This window comes from Caenorhabditis elegans, chromosome I, assembly GCF_000002985.6.
Source record: "Caenorhabditis elegans chromosome I".
In the NCBI taxonomy this organism is placed as follows: Eukaryota; Metazoa; Nematoda; class Chromadorea; order Rhabditida; family Rhabditidae; genus Caenorhabditis; species Caenorhabditis elegans.
The window spans coordinates 10,244,603-10,264,060 of NC_003279.8; the positions used below are offsets into that span (position 1 = coordinate 10,244,603).

The following is a 19,458-nucleotide window of genomic DNA, read 5'->3' on the forward strand; positions in this document are numbered from 1 at the left end:
CTGTACTAAAGTTATTGCCTTTTTGGTAATTGAATTACGCTTCTAGAGCTCTTAAAGTTCGCAGAATATTGAAAGTAGAAAATTGTAAAATATCTGTGTTTTTTGTTGCAGAAAATGGATTTTCTCTAGAAATAAAACGTTTTTTCTTTTAAATTATTAGTCTTGCATCGCTACGGACCAATTAAAAAGTATTCATACCTGCAAGACTTATAGAAGAAATACGGTATATGAGCTCTCGGTCAGCTTATTGTTACTCAGCTTGGACTGAAAAAAGTGGTTGCTCTTTCTCACATTCAAACTCAAATTTTAATCACTGACAATACGGTCTACAAATACGGTCGAAATTTCCACGATTTTGAGAACTGAAAATTGCTCCAAAAACAACTTTTTATCTGATTTCCAATATTTCAAATTATAATTGTATATAACTGTAAGAGTGGTCAAACTTCTGAAAGCTTTGAATTTTTTTCTACTTTGTTGTAGAAAATATTAAAAATTTTTTAAGAATAAAAATTGAATTAGAAAAAATTCCAAGAGGCTTTCAAAGCTTGACTACCCCGAAACTGATAATCATCAATGATACTATTTCCGAGCACCTTTAATTTTTTTTAAGATTTTCGATTTCCTTTCTCGGAAATTAAAGTTTCAGAGACTTTTCAGGTTTTGTTTAGTTTATTGTGAAAATTTATTTGAAGAACCTTATTGTGGTGTAATCTGATCTGCAAACTTTCTTTGTGATGTATGAATTTTTAGGCTGACTTCCCTTTAGAATTGTATACATTCTTATACTCTTCTCAGACTTTAAGATCACCAAACTGTACATATCATACTCAATGCCACGTCTTTTTCTACTCATTTTGTTCCATCATTGGGTTATTTCATCTGTGTCGGTTTCTCACATTTCCGACAATAAGTCTTCGTCAAGAAATGCAAATGTTCCCTCCTCTCATCCACCGCAACATGTTCCTCGTCTCCTCTTCGTGTTTTTTTTCTGGTGAATCTGCCTGTGAACCCGCAAAAGCCAAAAACGAAGAAGGAACAACCTTCGGAAGATTGATGCGGAGAGAGCTTGTCGACAATCCATCCTTATGTGTTTTTCCGTTTGTTGAACGGCATTCATAAGAGAAAGAGCGTGCCGACTTGTATTCGAACGATTAGTCATCAGAAACATTTCTTTGAAACCCTAGAAAGACGAGTTGAGATTCCCATGGATGATTGAATAGAGCAAGATGATGGGAAAAATTAGTTATGATAAGGAATTAGTGGAGCATGAGAATCTAGTTAACTTGATGAATAGCGATGTGTTTACTTTGGAATACGGTCGGAGGAGGTGGGCTGAATTGATGAATTTGTAGAAAAAAAAGGGGAGGGGAATGAAAACACGAGTGTACGGTAAGAAATGTTTGTTCTAATATTTTGATAGAAGTTGCTGGGTATGTTACTGGCAGTTTAAAACAATTGTCCTCTATCCTGACAATCCCTGTCCCTGACAAAGTGATTGGAACATTTTCCACTTTATCGACAAAAACAAAAGTTCCAACACTCTTTATAATTTACCTCCTTTATTTGGTTTGCACCTCCATTGCTAACTTTTGAAAACTCGTGTCTTGGTTATTTTTGGTTTTAACAAAACAATTCAAACTAATAAAATATTCATCATTTATTCGTTTTCAGTTTTGTAATCGATTATTTCATATCTGTATAACTAAACAAAAATAAATTGTTAAAGTCGATCAGAATCACTGAAAATTTCTCAGCAACTTATTGTCCAAGTTTAGGCCTTCATAATTTTTTTTGCAGTAAAATTACTTACGTCGACATTTTTTAAAGATACTTTTCTGTAATCAAATTAAACTCTTTCTTGTTGCTCCATTACAGTCTTCATATGATCAGAAATCTTCTCATTCATGAATTGAGGAATTTCCACTGAATCACATTCTACCGTCATCTCATTCCGCTCGTCTTCTATTACCGTAATCCTTCAGTTTTATTTCCAATTTCTGCGCGAAATGGCATTGTTTCAGTAGGAGGTGACAAGCCCGAAATGGGATGACACTAGACCAAGGACAACCTCACCGGAAGAAAAAATAACAATCACTGAACTCGTAGATATAGTTGACACACAAGAAATGACAAGTTCAAAATGAGAAAATCATTTCACTTTTACTCTAGTTGTATACGTGACACTTTTGATTTCATATCGAATGAGTTTGTCCTTCTATCCAGCTGATTCTGTTCGGTTGGATGTGGTTTGTATTATATTGAAAACATGCCCAAAGTCAAACAGGTGAAGAGCAGAACTTTTTGCTCGAAACCTGATTGAAACTGTGTTTATTTGTTCCATTGACGGCTCTTTGAATTAAAATTTTGAATTGGTGGTGTCTAAAGATTTCATTTGGTCGAGGCGTCAAGGGGCGCCTCTGATCCGTCGATTCACTGGTATTTATCAAGAGATTGCTTCTGTGGGTTAAATAAGTTTTGGTTGTATTTTACCGGACTAGCTATTCTTTTTTCAATGTGCTGAAAAACAATTTGAATACAGAATTACAGAGCTTGCGAAGTTTTGAACTGAGAAAAATCCTTCTAATTTAGGATATTTGTTCCTAAAATAACATGTAATACAAAAAAGTAAAAATCATTGTAGTTGTATGACCCCGATGAAAACAAATGGAAAGTTTCAAAGTAGCGAATTAAATCTTAGCGCACTCAATTATACAACTTTAACAGCTCAGAAAGTGTTCAATTAAAAATTCAATTGAAATTAAAAGAAACATTTTAAAGCTTCCGATTTCGGAACGATAATCAAACTTTTTGAATTTAAAATGTATGTATAAAAATATTGTATTAATTTGAAAATAACCCCAATCTTTTTTGCGAAGATTGAAAAGAATCTGAAAAACTGGCTGAATGTTGACTGCCTAAAAAAATATCACAAACAATTTTTATGGAAAATGGCAAATTTAAGGAAAAGTTTGACGATTTTTCTGAAATTTTTAATAAAATTGACTTGGTTTTCATATGAACCAAATATTTTTCTAGATTTCCACATTTGAAAAGTTGCGTTATTGTACCAAAGTGGGCCGTTTTGTAGATTGGTACAAAATTAATATATACGGTATCCCATTTTAGACAATCGTTCTTCTGGTAAAAAATTCCAGAAAAAATCCGAAAAAAATTAAACGTAATTTGCAAAACTTGATCGTAGAATAATGTCACTATCAAAACAAAAATTACTAAAAACCACCCCTTGAAGTTATAAAAACTACCCTATTAGACTTGCACCCCTTTTGATCTACTTTAAAAGCTTATATTTTTGCTGTCTTTAGTTTTTATCAAAATTGTAAACTGATAAAATACTTGGAAAATATTTTTCTTTATTTCTCATGTTGACTATTTTTGATATAACTGAAGATAACAGAGATATAAGGTGTGAAAGAAAACGTAGTGCAATACAGAAAATACGGTGAATGAAAAATATTTGAACTATCATGAGCATTTAAACCAAAAGCGATCCCTATTCTCTCGTTCTTCTTATTTTTCTTCTAGGCTTCAACATTCGTAATTTCCTCTCTCTCTTTCCCTCAATAGCTCTCATTCTTCAGGCTTTCTCTCTCTCTCTCTCTCTCTTGTGTCAATAACTCCGCCCATCAACCAGCCAGCCTCCTGGTGCCCCAACCACCGTAACCTTCGTGGTCGTTCTTCTTCTTCTTCTCCTCCTCCTTTTACTCCCTTCTCAATGCATTCTTCTTCTTCGTTCATCATCACCTCACTGGAAGAAGAGGAGAAGAAGCCTCCTGCTCATCATCTTCATCAGCAGTCAATTGAAGACGTCGGCAGTGTCACCTCATCTGCCACGTTGCTGCTTCTCGACTCTGCCACGTGGATGATGCCATCGTCAACGACTCAGCCGCACATCTCTGAAATTAGTGGAAATGAGTGTGCCGCGTGTGCACAGCCTATTCTTGACAGGTATCGGTCCCTCACCTTTTTTTGCAATTTATGATTATTTTCCGTTTAGTCTCATTCCAATTTTCATCTCTAGCTGCTGTAACACCACCTCTCTCGCCCCTAATTGAATTTTTCCATTTTCGATTCATTTCCCCCTCTCAACCCCTTCGACAGCAGCAGCACTAGCAGTCATTTCATTTTCAGCCGACACTTTCACTTACTTTCAGATATGTATTCACTGTGCTCGGAAAATGCTGGCATCAGTCTTGTCTTCGATGTTGTGACTGTCGAGCGCCCATGTCAATGACTTGTTTTAGTAGAGATGGTCTTATTCTGTGTAAAACTGATTTTTCAAGGTAAGTTCCGAGCAACATTAATTTCTAAGAACTGTGATCTATAAAGAGCCGGGCTGCAAGTTTTGAGCTCTTGGAGATAGTTCAAAAACATCTTACAATTAGGTTGTGATGAATTTTCCATTGAATTTTCCAGTGTGCAAACTTTAAAAGTTCTAACTGAACGCTGAAGTTTTGAAGCTGAAAACCTCTAAGATTCTTCAACAGTGACAATTTCAAAATTCCAAATTTTTAGTCAAAAGTTTATGTAAAAATATATAAAACATGATCAATTTGAAAACTACGTTTATTTTCATTGAAAAATAAAAAAAAGTCCTGAAATCTGGTATGAAATTGTAATAACTATTTTCTGGTAGATGTCAATTTTCAGTAAGTCTCTCAGATTTTTTTCAGTCTTTTGCAACATATTTTTCATATTGAAAAATTGGTTTTTTTCATGCCAATTCAAATAATCGTACTGCGAATCGTCACCCACTCCTGGATATATTGTAGTTCCAAAACTTTGCCAAAAAGGGCTAGGAGAATATATTCAAGCAAATGACGGCATAAAATTTAAAGATTCCGCAATTCCAAAATCCTCCCAAAACATGTTCTAAAGTTTTGAAGATCATATTCCAAAATTCTCAAATTTCTTATGCTTTCAAGCTCACTTGTAGTAAACAAATCTTACTTGCTTATTTTGATTTTCAAATTTCAAATTCTATATCTAAATTTTCCCACGGTTCCCACGGTGTCCATAATTATTTTACCTACCTGATTGTGATTTTCAGGCGATATAGTCAACGGTGTGCCGGATGCGATGGGAAATTGGAAAAAGAGGATCTGGTGAGACGAGCAAGAGATAAAGTTTTTCATATTCGATGTTTTCAATGCTCCGTTTGTCAAAGGTTATTGGACACTGGTGACCAGGTGAGCCAGGCTAAGCCTCTTCTCTATATAAGATTGATTGTACTTTTGATCTTATATATTAATCCAGGCTGGTACCTTAATTGAACTAAAGTTTCAAATAAGTTTTATATTATTTAAGGCTGACGGTAAGTGATATTTGACGTTTTAACTGGCAGTTCTTTTTAAGCTTGTCTCCACCATTATCAAGGTTTTTCTATAAGTTGAGCGGTGACTCAGATGAAATTAGATATTCATAGTCGCTATTTTCTCACGTCTAACTTATACTGATAAGCCCATTTGCAAATAAGATACGCAGATCCCTAAAAATCACATGCTCACACCTCTTGAATGTGTCCCCATCATGAGCCCCTGTCAGTTGCACCTGCCTCTTACCGAGAGCTCTCTACCACTCAAGCTTCACGCCTTCTTGTCATTCAAAATGTTTTGTTTTCTTGAATAGAAGATGTCACTGAATGTCATTGATGCTGTTCTGAGTATTGTTTTGACTCATGTAGATGAAACAGATAGTTGATTAAAATTTTGATCATAAACATTATAGGGAACATCAAAAACTATTTCTGTCTAGAGGCGCGCTGAATATCTAAAAACCCTCTCAACTTCCATACTGTTTGTTTTGGTATAATAATTCTACTTTTTAAAAAAGAAAAATTAATGTAGAAATATAGAAAAAAATATTCGATTGACTTCAAAATAATGAATAAATATTTTAAATGGAACGTTTGAAAAATACTTCAAGTACTGTTTCGGAAGTTATCAAAACTACTGTTAAAGTTTTTCAGATTTTTTGAACTTTTCCAAAAAAAAAACACTTTATTTCAGATCAATCAAATATTTTAATTTTTTTAAAATTTGTTTTATTTGAAAAATTTGGTTGTCGTTGTATAGTTGCCGGAAGTATTTGCCGGACACCATACTTTAAACATTTCTCATTATCAGTTGAAAAACAATACGTTAAAACAATTTTCCAAGAATACTAGGATTTTGGAGCAACCGTTCAAAATGTCTCGAGGCGCATATTATCTTCTCATTGCTCATTGCTTCTGCTTATATTAATTTCAAATCAGTTAAACTACCCACTGACCAACCGGTAGATCTTATCTCAATGCCATTTTCCTTCCATTTTCCATCCTGTCTTCCTGCTTCAAAACCTTCCCCAATTCCCTTTGGGATGTGTCCTGTTGTCACTCTACAATCATCTTCTTTCCATCCGTCTCTAACCTATTATACTTTATAATTGCATTACACGGGGGACCTAGTCAAGGTTTGAGACAGCTCCAACTGTCATGAAAATATGCGAGGGGTTCCCACGATTGTTTTTGTTTTTTTTTCGCGGAATTTTTAGTGTTATTTTGCAGCTTTATATCATGGAAGGCAATCGATTCGTGTGTCAAAGTGATTTTCAAACAGCAACCAAAACATCAACGCCCACATCGATTCATAGGCCCGGTAAGGTTTTTAAAAATAAAGAAAGGGAAAGAGAAAGAGACGAAGAATTGAGTTTTAAAGATAATACAAAAGTTGTTCAAAGTTATGGTAGAAGGTGGAGTTTTCATAAAATTGTTGACTGCTGAGGCGTCCAAGGCCTACTCCAATAATTGAATGAAGGCAGATAGGCTAGAGGCAGACAAGTGAGCCTGAACACATGCCTACCTACCATGAAATTCTTTATCTCTGAAGTAACACCGCCAGACATAATTTTCAGTAGATACCCAAAAAGTCAAAAAAGAATTCCCAGATTTCAAGTCATAAAATCCTTAGAAATTTCTTCTTCTTCTCATAAAACCAGAGACATACGTTCTAATCCATGCTTCCGTTTCAAACGTATTTAAGATGAGCCAGCGAGCCATGTGTTGTTTGAATAGTTTTACGATGATAGGTATCTCTGCACAAAAGAGGAAGAGACAGACAGCTGTCAACACAGAAAACATTTCTTTGTATTCGAATTACCGCAAAATAGTAAGGAAGGGGGGATAATCTCGTTGCGGAATGGACATACACTGGTATTAGACAGATGATGTTCTTTTGTTACAGTATCCAATGGATCCGAATGCAATTCCGATGTGGAGGAGGATAATGTGGATGCTTGTGATGAGGTGGGTCTGAAATATATACTTCTCTGGAATTGCCATTTAGGATCAGTTTTTACTTTTTTTTAAAATAGAAAGTTCTAGTAGTGGCTAAAAAGTTTGCTGTAAACGAATCTTTAAAAAATACAAATATTTTTCTAATCAGTTTAATAAAGAAGCATACTTCCCTACTTTTGACAGCTGGTATCATTTGAAATGATTGCAAAAATGGCTCAACACTAAAAATATTGAAAAGATTTAACCTATAACTTACAAGTCAAAATGTTTTGTTAGAACCAAAGTGAATCTAATCTAACTTATTAAAATTTCAGGTCGGACTCGATGATGGAGAAGGCGATTGTGGGAAGGACAATTCAGATGACTCGAATTCTGCGAAAAGGCGTGGCCCTCGAACGACAATTAAAGCAAAACAAGTGAGTTTTCTGAAGTAGAAAAAATTATCTATGTCGGAAAGGAAAGTGCAAACATAATTATTGAAATAACTTTTTGAAAAAATAATTAAATTTCTAAATCCAGGTCAGTGTAACAAATATTTTGTCAGTTGACAATTTTTTGGTAAAACATAGTCTGATCAAGATTTGTGCTGCCAAAGTTGGGCAAAACTGACAGAGGATATCAGATTTTAAAATTCTAATTAATGTTTGATAAAGAATCCAGCGTTTCCTGCTGAAAATCTTGAATTTCCCCACTTAAAAAATATCTTATTACTGTCCAAAGCTTCAATAAATATTTTCAGCTTGAAACCTTAAAAAACGCGTTCGCCGCAACACCCAAACCAACTCGACATATCCGTGAACAACTTGCCGCCGAGACAGGACTCAACATGAGAGTCATTCAGGTTTCTATTCTTCTTCTTTTTTTCTTTTTTTGCACATGTCTAAGTATCCTCGAAATGCACTATCTCTCACAAATTCTCATTTCCCGCTTTAATTCACCTGCCCCGCCCTTCTCTCTCTTGGGGGAGGACACATCCTTCCACACGCACACACACAAATTCAATTACCGTAGTCCTTGAAAGGAGAGAGAGGGAAAAACGGAAAGAAGAAAAAGAGAAAAAAGTGAGTGGATACTGTAGTTTCTAACTAATATCATGTTATTTACTGTAAGAAAGATGTACACATCACATGATTTTTATGTAACAATAGAAATAATAATGATCATAATCATAATAACTGATAACAGGAAACTTAACGGAAAGCCATAGGAAATTGGTTGTGTTTAGAGAGCTATACGAAAATGATGATGAAAGAGAAAATGGGAAACAATTTCAATTTGGAAGATAAAAATCTGAGTGGTCAAGGGAGAGAATTGCAATGAGAAATTTGAGTTGAACTCAGAAAATTCGTTTTTTTGTTCAAATTTTTGAACCCTGAATATTCGGAATTCCAAAATTAATTGTAGTCTTAATTTTTTGTGTGAAATATTTTTAGCCTACTTCCACCGATCAATTAAATTTTAATTCTGTTTATCTGCACAGTTGCCCCATAATAGTAAACTTAAAAAACTGCTAACACATAACTTTTAGTGTTTTGATTCGAAAATTTGGAAATAACTGAACTAAAAAAGGGTTCGCTCTCTATATTGATTTTTTTCAAAAATTTAATCTTCGTGTACAGTGTTTTAGTTCACTTTTAAACTTCTAAATGAAAAAGTAGTCAACTACAGAGGACCATTCGGAACTGAAAAAACTCGATCTGAATAGAACTTTTTTTCATAAAAACATATGATTGAAAAAAAAATTCGACTATTTTTTCTTTTTTTTCTTGGATTTCTGGACTTGGGAAAATAATCCGGGCGTTTTCGAAAATTTTTCAATCGTTCAAAACAATCTGAAATTTTAAAAATTGAATTTGGGTGATAAAAGATTCAGTAATTTTTTTCAAAAAATTCAAAGTTTCCAAAATCTTTAAGAATCTTCCATAAATCTACTTTTGGTAAAATTCCGAGAATGAAAATGAACAATTTCAGATCGGCTTTTTCAAGTTCAAAATGCTCTTCTACAGATAACATAATTTTTCTGTGGGGCTCACTCAAAATATATTTTTCCAAATGACACAGGGTTTACCTTTAATAGATAATTTTCTCCATTAATTTGTTTTCCAAATAAATTTCCATTTTACAGGTGTGGTTTCAAAACCGCCGAAGCAAGGAACGAAGAATGAAACAACTTCGTTTTGGAGGATATCGTCAATCCCGAAGACCACGCCGTGACGATATTGTAGATATGTTCCCGAATGGTGAGTCCACTTAATCGCTTCTTCTCGTTCTCAAATATTACGCAACACCAATTATCACGGTAGCGTGAAAAACAGATGAAAACACGAGGGTAGGGCGTTAGAAGCAGGTGTTCCAATGGCAAAAAGTCGATTTTCTGCACAATATGTACTAGGTTAAGCTGGATTAAAGGCGGTTCAACGATGATGAGGGGGTTCGTTTCATTATTATTATGATGATGACCCCCACTTAAGTACCCATAATATTTTGTGCTTCAGGACTTTTCCAAATAAATTTGAAGTAGATGGTAAACAAATGAATTTTCAAAAAATAAATCGAGGCAGCTGTTTTGAACAAAATAATATTTTGAATGAACTATTGCGATATTGTAATTACGCGTACTTAAAGGCGCATTACATGGGTTTCGCAGACAAATTTTATCAGTTTAAAATTATTGTTAAAGTTGAATGAACTCAAGCTAGGTGCTGCCAAAGTTTGGCAATGAATTATTAGAGGGGACACGGTAGTTTTATTATTCGAAATCAGCCCCATTTTCATTTATATAAAATGTATCGATTGTTTTCAGACCAACAATTCTACCCACCACCTCCACCATCAAATGTTCAATTCTTTTGTGACCCATACACAACTTCTCCCAACAATCCAGAAACCATTCAAATGGCTCCACAATTTGCAGTTCCAACGGAAAATATGAACATGGTTCCAGGTGAGTATTTGAAATTTTGATAAACTTGCAGACTTACGCTAATTGTTATATTCGAAAAAGAGTTCTTTGAAAATGCATAAAAAAGATTGTATGTAATTTCTAATTTCTAAAATAAATATTTTTCAGAGCCATACACAGAACAATCAGCGACCCCGCCAGAATTCAATGAAGACACATTTGCATGTATCTATTCAACAGACTTGGGAAAACCAACTCCGGTTTCATGGTAGCCACTCGACCTCCCAACAAATCCCACATACAGGAGTATTCCACGTTCGTGTAGTTTTTCTTCCTCGCATTATTTTAAATTCTCAAAAAGCACTCACTTAAACATTTTCCACACCGATTTCCAAATGCAACAAAATCAACGAATTCCTCTCATTCATGCCAATCTATTGTCAATCTCTTGTGATATAATTCCACTTTTTTCGAATTGTTTTCATTTTTAAGTTTTACTTTTTTTTCCGTATAAAACCATGTTTTGCTCAATACTTTATTTTCGCATGAAAAATTTGAAATTGCCAAAAATCCCTAGGAAAAAAATTTATTTCTTAAGGTATTTTGAAAATTTTTGTAAAATCTTTTTAAAATTCGAGAAAAGAAACTTTTTTTTTTCTCGATTTTCAGAAAATTCGGAAGACCTAGAGGATATTTTCCAGAAAATTATTCTCTCAGACGTGTTGATAGGTTTAAATATTTTTGAAAAAAATTCGAAAACTTTTATTAGTGATCAAGCTGAGGTACATAAAACATATTTATTTCAATAACAATTAATATCCAACTGACAAAAATTTATCGTTTTCACAATGGTAAAGAAATGAGTATAAAGAATGACTAAATTGATTTTACTTTGATTAAAAATAATAAAGAAATAGAAAATAAGTTAAAACACAAAAAAGAAAGAATTGAATTTTAAACCCGTGGAAGCGAGCATTCATTGTTTTTCAGCTGAGCAGTCTTGCCAAAGTCTTGAATTTTTGCTCGAGAGCTTCGACACGAGCCTCCAAACGCATTTGATTGGCTTTCATTTCACGATTATCTTTTCGAAGTTGAGAATTCTTTTGATGAAGCTGATCGATTTCCCAACGAACGTCTTCTTTTGCCTGGAAATTAATTTTTAAGAAACTGAGAATATTTAGGGTGTTCGATACATCTTATAACAAAATTTTAAAAACGTTCAGACCAGCTTCAATTCAATTTTTGATTTACCTTATTAGATTCCTTTTCCAATTTGGCAACTTGCGCATCTACAACAAATGATTCTAGGCGAATGATTCTTTGAGCAGCTTTCAGACGAAGATTTTCACCCATTCTGAAAATTTTTTAATCGTGAATATTTTCTTTTCTAACCTTTTAAATGTATTACTTTATTTAATTTATATATTTCTTTCTTTTTCTTTTTTCGAAAAAAAATTCTCAACCGGATGAGAAGACCAGAAGGTGCTCTCGGAAGGGCTCAAAAAATAAGGGAAAGATGAGCCGAAAATGAAATAGTATGCATTCAGAGAGACTTTGAGAAATGCAAATGAGAGTTGAATAAGACAGACGGGGCGCCGGAAGGCAGTCATCTATTCATCCCAGTATCTATATTTGGCGAAATGAGCCAAAGGGACCTACCTTTCTTCCATAACACGTTCAAGGTTTCCACGGTAATGAGAAGCTGCTTTTTTGGCAAGTTTAGCTACAGGCTCCCAGTGAACATCTTCCTAGAAAAAATATCTTAGAAAGTTTTTGTTATAGTTAATTACCTCATAGGAACCATGGAGCATCGCTTCAACTTTGTCCAATAAAATAAACGTTTTATCCAAAATCACTCCATAAGGGAAACAACAGACACCTGAAAAGTTTAGAAGATTGTGAGTTATACATTGTTATTAATTATAACAAATTGAAGGTGGAGTGTCGTCAGTGATTTTAAAATAAACAAAAAAGTATAAAATCCTCTTTAAAAAATTGGTCTTATTTTCAATTTGAAAATAAATAACAAAAACAATTTATTAAATTAAACAAATGATATTTTCCGTTTTGCACAAAAATGTTTTTAGTGTTTTGGAGTGAGTTTCAAGTGACCAAATTTCAACACCGTATCATTGAAATTATTGTTTTTTTTACTTATGATTTGAAACATCGTTTTTAAAAGTTTCAGTCAAGAAAAACCCAATAATCTAGCCAAAAAACGCAAAAAATTTAAACACTATGTAATTCATTTGCATGGAATTTTCAGCTATTTCATTTAGCTATTTCAAATTTTCAGCTATTTCATTCTTCAAATTTTTGTAAAACTGAAATAAAAAACAAAACAATTTAGAACAATTGTATACAAATTTTTAAAACAGTTTTTCTGAAATGAAATCCCTACAGACAACCCCACCGTTAAACAATGAGCAAAAAACAAAAAGTAAAAACCCCCACCTTCATCAAGAACCGCTCTCATGATATCAACTGGATTCAAAATATGCATTTGAATATTAGTGAGTACACTTGTAGCGTAATGAAGACCTGGATCACTGACAACTTTTCTTTGAAGTGTCATCAGCAGTTTATCGGACCTTTCCAATAACTTATAGTAACCAGAATTGAGAAGTTGTCCAGCAATTTCATCCCAATGTGGATGTACTTCACGGAGACGTCCGAGATGTTCATAGTTTAAGCATTTGGTGAGTACCAACTGGAGGACCATTACAGGAATGTTTGGTTTGGATGGATGAGAGACTAGGACTTTCTGAAAACATAAAAATGTATACAAATGAATAAAAACTGTATTTAAATTTCTACGTTACTTACAATTACTTCAGCATCCATAATTTCTACCGAATAAATTTTAGTGTTACTAAAAGTTGAGTTAAAAAATTGAATGAAGGTGTATCTGCATTTTGAATAAATGAACTTAAAATATTTCCAAAGTTTATCCAATTTGAAAAGCATTTCGAGTGCAAGTTTTGAATGCTCGAATTTAAAAGTTTGTAGAATCCCTTCAGAACATCTGGGACGGACAACATTACGACTTTTCTGACCGGCGGGTGCCTCATAAAGTGACACTCTGTGGATAATACAACCAAAAATCATATAGCATTACATTGCTACATTCAAATTAAAGAGAAAATATCCATAGTTCATTGTATGGTTAGTTCAGAAAATTAAATGATATTTGGAATTACGGAAATCTTTAAAAAATTATGCATTCTTAAATATTTGATGAGTTTTGTAAACTAACCGGAGTCATTGGCGGAGTTGCTGAATTTCTAGTAATAGACGGTCGATTAACTGAAATTGCTGAAGCAATCGCTTGTCTCTGTTTGGAACCATCTTCAAGAATCGGATCAAGCCGTCTGTCTGGAGTCATACTGCTACGACTGATCGAACGACCAAGTCCGCGAGATGATGCATTGCCGTTAAGTGCTCGTTGCTGCAAAAATGTACGGACATTAGAAGAGTGTCGCTAATTGGGAGGATAGTACTTTGAACACGGAAGATAAGCACTAAATTCAAGGATCAAAATAAAATCATAGAATTGCAAAAAACTCTAATCAGAGAATTATTGAAGATGGAGTTTCGAAAATGGAGGTGTAGTTAGTGAGGCAAAATTCTAAAATGTTACAGATTTAAAATACAACAAAATTATGGAAAATGAAAAGCTACAACTCTTTAAAACGCGATACTACAGCTATACCCAATTTGTGTGTTTTAATAACCCCCAAAACGAGAACTGTCTGACCAACCAGCGATTAGGTCCGCTAACACAAAATTAAATTTTTCTGAGAAACTAAAAAAAATCCATACCTCTCCATTGACCATGAACTTCTGCTCCATAATCTTTTCAGTCAATTTCTTTCTGAGTTCTGAAGCACTTCCTCCATCAGAACTATCATTCGATGGACCAGCTTCTTCTCTTTCTGACTTTCCATTTATTACAGTTTTCATAGATTCAGACGAAGCAATTGTTGAAAACTCAGGTTTCGGTAAGTCATTCAACGGTGAAATTTCGCGTTCTGTACTTGATTCGAGCTTCTCAGTTGGTGGCTTCTTCTTGACAAGACGGACCTGGAAACTTGTCATCTGAATGGAGATCTTCTCATTGAAACCCGATGATCTTACCTTTCTCTCTCCATCTTCAGGTGATACATGTCCATTCATCGTACCATTTCCATTTACAACTGAAGTTCCATTTGTTCCATTTGTACTCCCATCTACAGGCGTTCTCTTTTTGATCACTTTTCGGACAACTTTCACTTTTTTCGGTGCCGGAATGGCAAAAACTTTGGTAACCGGTACAATCCATAATGAATAATTGGTTGCATCCGATACAGAAGCTGTTGGTGAACTGACCATAGATGATTGTTCAGTTGAGTCTGGTGTATCTTCACGTCTTGCTGAGCTCAGCATTCCATGCGATGACGAAAGAATATGGTATGTTGCTTGGCCCTAAAAATATATTAAGTCTTAAAATAATTGTCAATAGAACAAATGCTTATCAATTTTTTTTGTTGAATTCGGATAGTTACAAATTGTCCATGAGTAGGCGGAAACTGAATTTTTGGCAATTTTCGGAACTTGGCAATAATTGCCGATTGCCAAAATTTCAAAAACCTACCTAACATTTTGAAAAATCTTTAAAAAACAACGAACCGATTCAAGTTCAGTGATGAAAAATGCCCATTTGTTAGGATAAACTCTGGAGAACAACTTGACAAGGGGCGTTTTCCAATCTTTTCCGGCGCCCAGAATCAATTCCATACAACATCCCGGTTCGCCGTCTGTGAACACTGCGCTTTTCTGAAAATTTTGAGTTTGTAGAATATGTATTATTATTGATTTGTTTTAGCTACCTTTGTTACATAGATTAATATCATGTTTGGTCGAAACTATTTAAATAAATTCTTGTTTTTTTCGAGCAAGATGAACATAATAGTTAATGTATCTATTACCTTTCTATACAATTTTTCAAAACATGATATTCCATGATAACATTTTTGTGACGGAATTTGAAATTTGAAACGATAGAATCTGCTAACAACATATGATATCCATCGGGATGATAAAATGAAAATATCAATTTTCATAGGACATTTGAAGCTGATTTTGAATAGAAAATGTCCATTCTTATCCCTATATCTTATCTTTTTCTCTATTTGTTAGCCGTTCATCAAGCTGCCTATCGACTTTTGGAGGGAAAAAGTGCGATTTGTTTGACATTTCGTTCCGACGGACACATCTCTTGAGACGACCTCATAGAGATAATTGAAAGGTATAGAGACACAGAATGAACAAGTGTTGGCAAAGAAACAAAAGAAACTAACTGGTCCAAGGTTTATTCGATGCAGTTTTGCACCGTCAAACTCCTCGAGGCATGATGTATCCGGCACGAAGGTTACCTGAAATTTTATAAATGAATAATAATAAACTTTTGAATTTATTTTTTGTGAATCATAAGAGCATCGATAAGAGGAGTAACCTGATATTTTGTGTATACAGGATGAGCTAAGGAAGTGGAATAGAAGAGAGCGGGAGAGTTGTATGATTTTTGAAGATTTAAAAGATTCGGGAAAATATGAAAAAGAGTACACAAGGACTCTAAGATAACAGGTGACTCGACCAAAGAATTTTTCTTTACTTACTGATAATTTGTTTTCTTACACTTACTATTAATCTGAGACTTAAGATTCAAAAAGGTGAGGAAACTGGCTCAGAAAGTGCTCAAAACTATTTAGAAGTTACCGTGATATTGATTAATTGGAATTAGTGGGAAAACTACTTTTGCCAATTCTACAAAATTGTTCCCGCATTTTTTCTATTTTTCAAAAATTAAATGTTAGTATCGAAAAATTAAAAGGTACAACTTTTTTCAGACTGATATTATATTTTTCTATGCAATACATTATTATTTTAATTTAAAAGAATGGGAAAAAATGACTTGAGTTTAACACTGTGTAAAATTAAATACAGTTTCAATTTCAGATAGCAAAACTTGAAAATTAAATTTTAGAAGCCAATCAACTTTTTCAAGGTTTTAATGAAAATTCTGAAGATAATACTAGCCTACTAGCCCGGAGAGCACCATGTATTATAATAAAAATATTTGCAACAGGTTGGAAGTTCCAAAACTATCGACGTTATTAATGTAGTTTTGGAAAGTTTGAAAAAAAACTAGTGCTCTGCCGAAACTAAGCCGAAAATTATAATTGAACTACACTAAAATATTTTTTTAGTCTTAGTTATTCGAAAACGCATCGAGTTTATTTTTCGGCGTACAACTACATCAGGATCTTATTATTTGTTAAATTTCATTGAGCTCAATTTATTTTCAAATTAAACATCAATCTCGGAAGTATCATAAAAATCATCAAAGATATATTACCTGTCTTCCCATATGAGGAAAAGCCATTCTGAAGGGTGCCTGTTCCAAAACGACACCAGCTCCCATACTACATTCGACACCGTCAAAATCTTCACTCAAGGCATCTTGTACTTCTGAAAAAAACATTCCAATGGTATCCTATGTTTTATTGTGATTTTAAAACTGTAATTCAAATATTAAGTTTAATGTATCAAGTCTCATCTAATAATTTCCACATGGTGTTTGATCAGATCCATCTCGTCATTTATTAGCCCATCCGGTCCTCCCCCCCATCTCGACCACCCCCACTTTTGAGACATCAGCTGACGGGGGATACTTTAATTTTGGAAAAAAATTCGGAAAAATATGTGTTGCGAAACCTTTTGGCACCTTTTTGTTTTTCAATTCATTTCATTTTCAATAAACTTGTGAATGAAGGAAAAAATAGCGGAAAGTGTAAAGTAGGTGCGGAATTCTGATTTTGTGGCCGAGCAGGCAAAGAGGATTGTTTTACGATGTGAAGATGAATGTAAAATGAAAATATGACAAACTAGTCATGGGAAATTTGAGGTTTCTACAGGCGTAGGCGCTTGTCTGCCTACCGCTCATTTCCTAGATTTCAGCTAACCACGTTCAGCCACCTAAATGATAGTTCGGAACATCTCACTTTATTAGTATTCTAAGATTTGAATTTGATTGAAGCAATTGTGGATATTTTTATTGTTGCAATTTTCCTTTAGATATAGATTTACTAGATTTACAAGACTTTTACAGACCTTGAAGTTTAATTTTTTAAAGTTAGCAGTTCAACTTTGCAACTTTCAACCGACCCTTTTACAGTTACACAAACTTTCAACATACTGGTTCAGAAAAGTTTACTCACCTGGTAGTAAGGGTAAAAGATCATTAGCGGCATTGAGTACATCCATAGCTCGTTTTCTAGAACACTGTGATTTTGCCAAAGTATATTGAATAGGGAAGAGTGAGAGAACAAGAGAGCTGTGATGCTCCGAGCGGCTATCGGGAGGTTCTGAGGTTTCTTCCCGTAGAGAGCTAGAGATAGAGATAGGCCGAGTGGGAGGAAGCTGGAGCAGGCAAGGGCTCAGGCGGCTGTCGTTGGGCGCGCAAGGGAGCTCCCGATTTGAGACAGAGACATTCAGAGATACTCTCTAACTTCTTCATCTTCTTCCCGCTGGGTTACCCAAAGACTGTGTAATAAGTGTGAGTGTGTAGAGAGACACGACTGATATCTATTTTTCTTATGCTCTCTGTGGTCTCTCTCTCCGCATCAGCTTCTTCTTTTTTCTCCCGATAGCCACCACCGGCTGAATCTCGTTCCATTATCATGGACGTGTGTTTTTGCCACGAGCAGCTAAGAGAAACGTAGCAGAGATAAAGCATAAACTGAAAAATGTTTAGAGTTGAAATTCGTGATTAATGGAGGGTGATGGCGTGGCACGATGGGGTTACAGAAAATGAGAGATACAGAGGTGCTCGAGAAACAAAGAAAACAACTGCTGAACGGAGGAACAATTATGGAAACGAAAAGTTTGTAGTATTGTAGTCCAGCTATTCAAAAAAAAACACAAAATCACGTTTTCAATTGGAGGAAAAATGATACAAGGCTTTGCGGAAATAGTACAACATTTTTGGCAGAAAAATTGTTAAAAGGTGGAGTAAACACATAGATTACTTGGGGATTCTTTAAAAAATGGTAGAAAATAGTCTAAAATTATCGAATGCAATTACTGTGGCGTCAGAACAACCGGAAATATTATGTATCCATATACAGATGAAAAAATCTAGCCACAGTTTTTTTCCAGTCAATCAAGTTTTATGATTTTCTGTGATTTTTAGAGACTGCAACACTAACAGAGGAAGTACGGCAAGGAGCAGTAAAAATAGTTTTATTTTCAGTTTGTTGACAAAAATGGAAATCTGCGCAAAAACTACTGTTAATTTTTAAAGGGACATTCATCTATTTTGTTGCGAGGGTTTTTTCTTTCCATTTTTGTTTTGTTTTATGGAAGGTACAGTTTTACAGTCAAAGTTCTATCTCTCTCTCTCTCTCTCATTTCTCCCTTTTTTACGTTTCAAAGACCTTATTAAAGGTGGTGTCGTCGAATTTTTTTTATTGCTTTATTAGACTCAAAATTGTCTGAAAACATCAAATTTCATAATGAAACTTCTTGAAAACTTCTCAAAAAATCCCTCTCATTTCTTTGCCAAATCCATTCCTATTTGGAACAGTCTTGTCAAAAATATACCGGTATTTCTCTCCCCCTATCAGTTTTCAAACTTTCTCGATCTCAATATTCCCCGGTATTAACTTTTATCCGCTGGTTCTCTTTGACTTCTAATTGATCTCTTCTACCACATTACCCTCTCTCTCCTTTCCCGTCCCAAACTCGAGACGTACTCTTTCTGGGTTAGTCTCGTTTTACCGTTTTATTTAACACTCAAAATTCAATTGTACAGTTGTAAATTGCATTAGTTATGTTAAATAAATCAAATCAATCAATCAAAAAAAAAAATTATGACGGCTCAAAAATGGCATAAAATTAGTTAAAATTCGAAAGTTGACCGACTTGTCAATGTCGCAACGACTGGGAACAATTTTTTTGAAATTATCGTCAAATTTTGAATATACAATGTGATTCTCTTGCGTTTTCAACTCGATTTAGATATTTTAAAGTCGATGGACGGCGAGATTTGAAAATTTTTTTTACCAAATCTCGCCGTCCATCGACTAAAGATCTAAATCGAGTTGAAAACGCAAGAGAATAACATTGTATATATATATATACATGTATACTCAAAATCACCACCTTTAAATTTCACAATATAAATTAATTTCAATTTAAAAAATTTCATCTGAAATAATAA

At 34.2% G+C, this 19,458-nt stretch overlaps 2 protein-coding genes and 2 non-coding genes across 4 annotated transcripts; 2 read left to right on the forward strand and 2 right to left on the reverse strand.

Annotated features, from left to right (window-relative positions):
• The first annotated feature begins 1,900 nt into the window (after window positions 1-1,900).
• On the forward strand, window positions 1,901-2,051 carry ZC247.5. Its single transcript, NR_050488.1, has one exon. It is a non-coding gene; the product is annotated as an Unclassified non-coding RNA ZC247.5 (non-coding RNA).
• A 1,638-nt stretch (window positions 2,052-3,689) lies between these two features.
• lin-11 lies at window positions 3,690-10,725 on the forward strand. The gene is made up of 10 exons (NM_060295.7): window positions 3,690-3,969; window positions 4,176-4,304; window positions 5,072-5,210; window positions 6,566-6,656; window positions 7,242-7,303; window positions 7,609-7,710; window positions 8,034-8,135; window positions 9,420-9,534; window positions 10,098-10,238; window positions 10,365-10,725. The coding sequence occupies exons 1-10, from the start codon at window positions 3,737-3,739 to the stop codon at window positions 10,466-10,468; spliced, it is 1,218 nt and encodes a 405-aa protein (NP_492696.1). The 5' UTR covers window positions 3,690-3,736; the 3' UTR covers window positions 10,469-10,725.
• Window positions 10,726-10,943: 218 nt separating this feature from the next.
• Window positions 10,944-17,648, reverse strand: ZC247.2 (DUF4704 domain-containing protein). The gene is made up of 12 exons (NM_001377624.2): window positions 17,456-17,648; window positions 16,594-16,706; window positions 15,536-15,610; window positions 14,865-15,011; window positions 14,334-14,660; window positions 14,019-14,279; window positions 13,453-13,644; window positions 12,651-12,960; window positions 11,987-12,075; window positions 11,856-11,944; window positions 11,448-11,550; window positions 10,944-11,341 (listed from the first exon to the last, which is right to left on the reverse strand). The coding sequence occupies exons 1-12, from the start codon at window positions 17,499-17,501 to the stop codon at window positions 11,183-11,185; spliced, it is 1,911 nt and encodes a 636-aa protein (NP_001364594.1). The 5' UTR covers window positions 17,502-17,648; the 3' UTR covers window positions 10,944-11,182.
• ZC247.6 lies at window positions 16,832-16,900 on the reverse strand. The gene has a single exon (NR_050489.1). It is a non-coding gene; the product is annotated as an Unclassified non-coding RNA ZC247.6 (non-coding RNA).
• Window positions 17,649-19,458: the final 1,810 nt, after the last annotated feature.

Bases quoted from the DNA above. Each gene is read 5' to 3' on its own strand.
- ZC247.2 (NM_001377624.2), bottom strand. From the start codon at position 17,501: ATGGATGTACTCAATGCCGCTAATGATCTTTTACCCTTACTACCAG. The intron at 13,645-14,018 runs GTATGGATTTTT...ACATTTTTGCAG, and splicing joins AGTTCATGGTCAATGGAGAG to CAACGAGCACTTAACGGCAA. The intron at 12,076-12,650 runs GTGGGGGTTTTT...TAAACTTTTCAG, and splicing joins GAGAGCGGTTCTTGATGAAG to GTGTCTGTTGTTTCCCTTAT.
- lin-11 (NM_060295.7), top strand. From the start codon at position 3,737: ATGCATTCTTCTTCTTCGTTCATCATCACCTCACTGGAAGAAGAGGAG. The intron at 8,136-9,419 runs GTTTCTATTCTT...TCCATTTTACAG, and splicing joins TCAACATGAGAGTCATTCAG to GTGTGGTTTCAAAACCGCCG. The intron at 9,535-10,097 runs GTGAGTCCACTT...GATTGTTTTCAG, and splicing joins TGTAGATATGTTCCCGAATG to ACCAACAATTCTACCCACCA.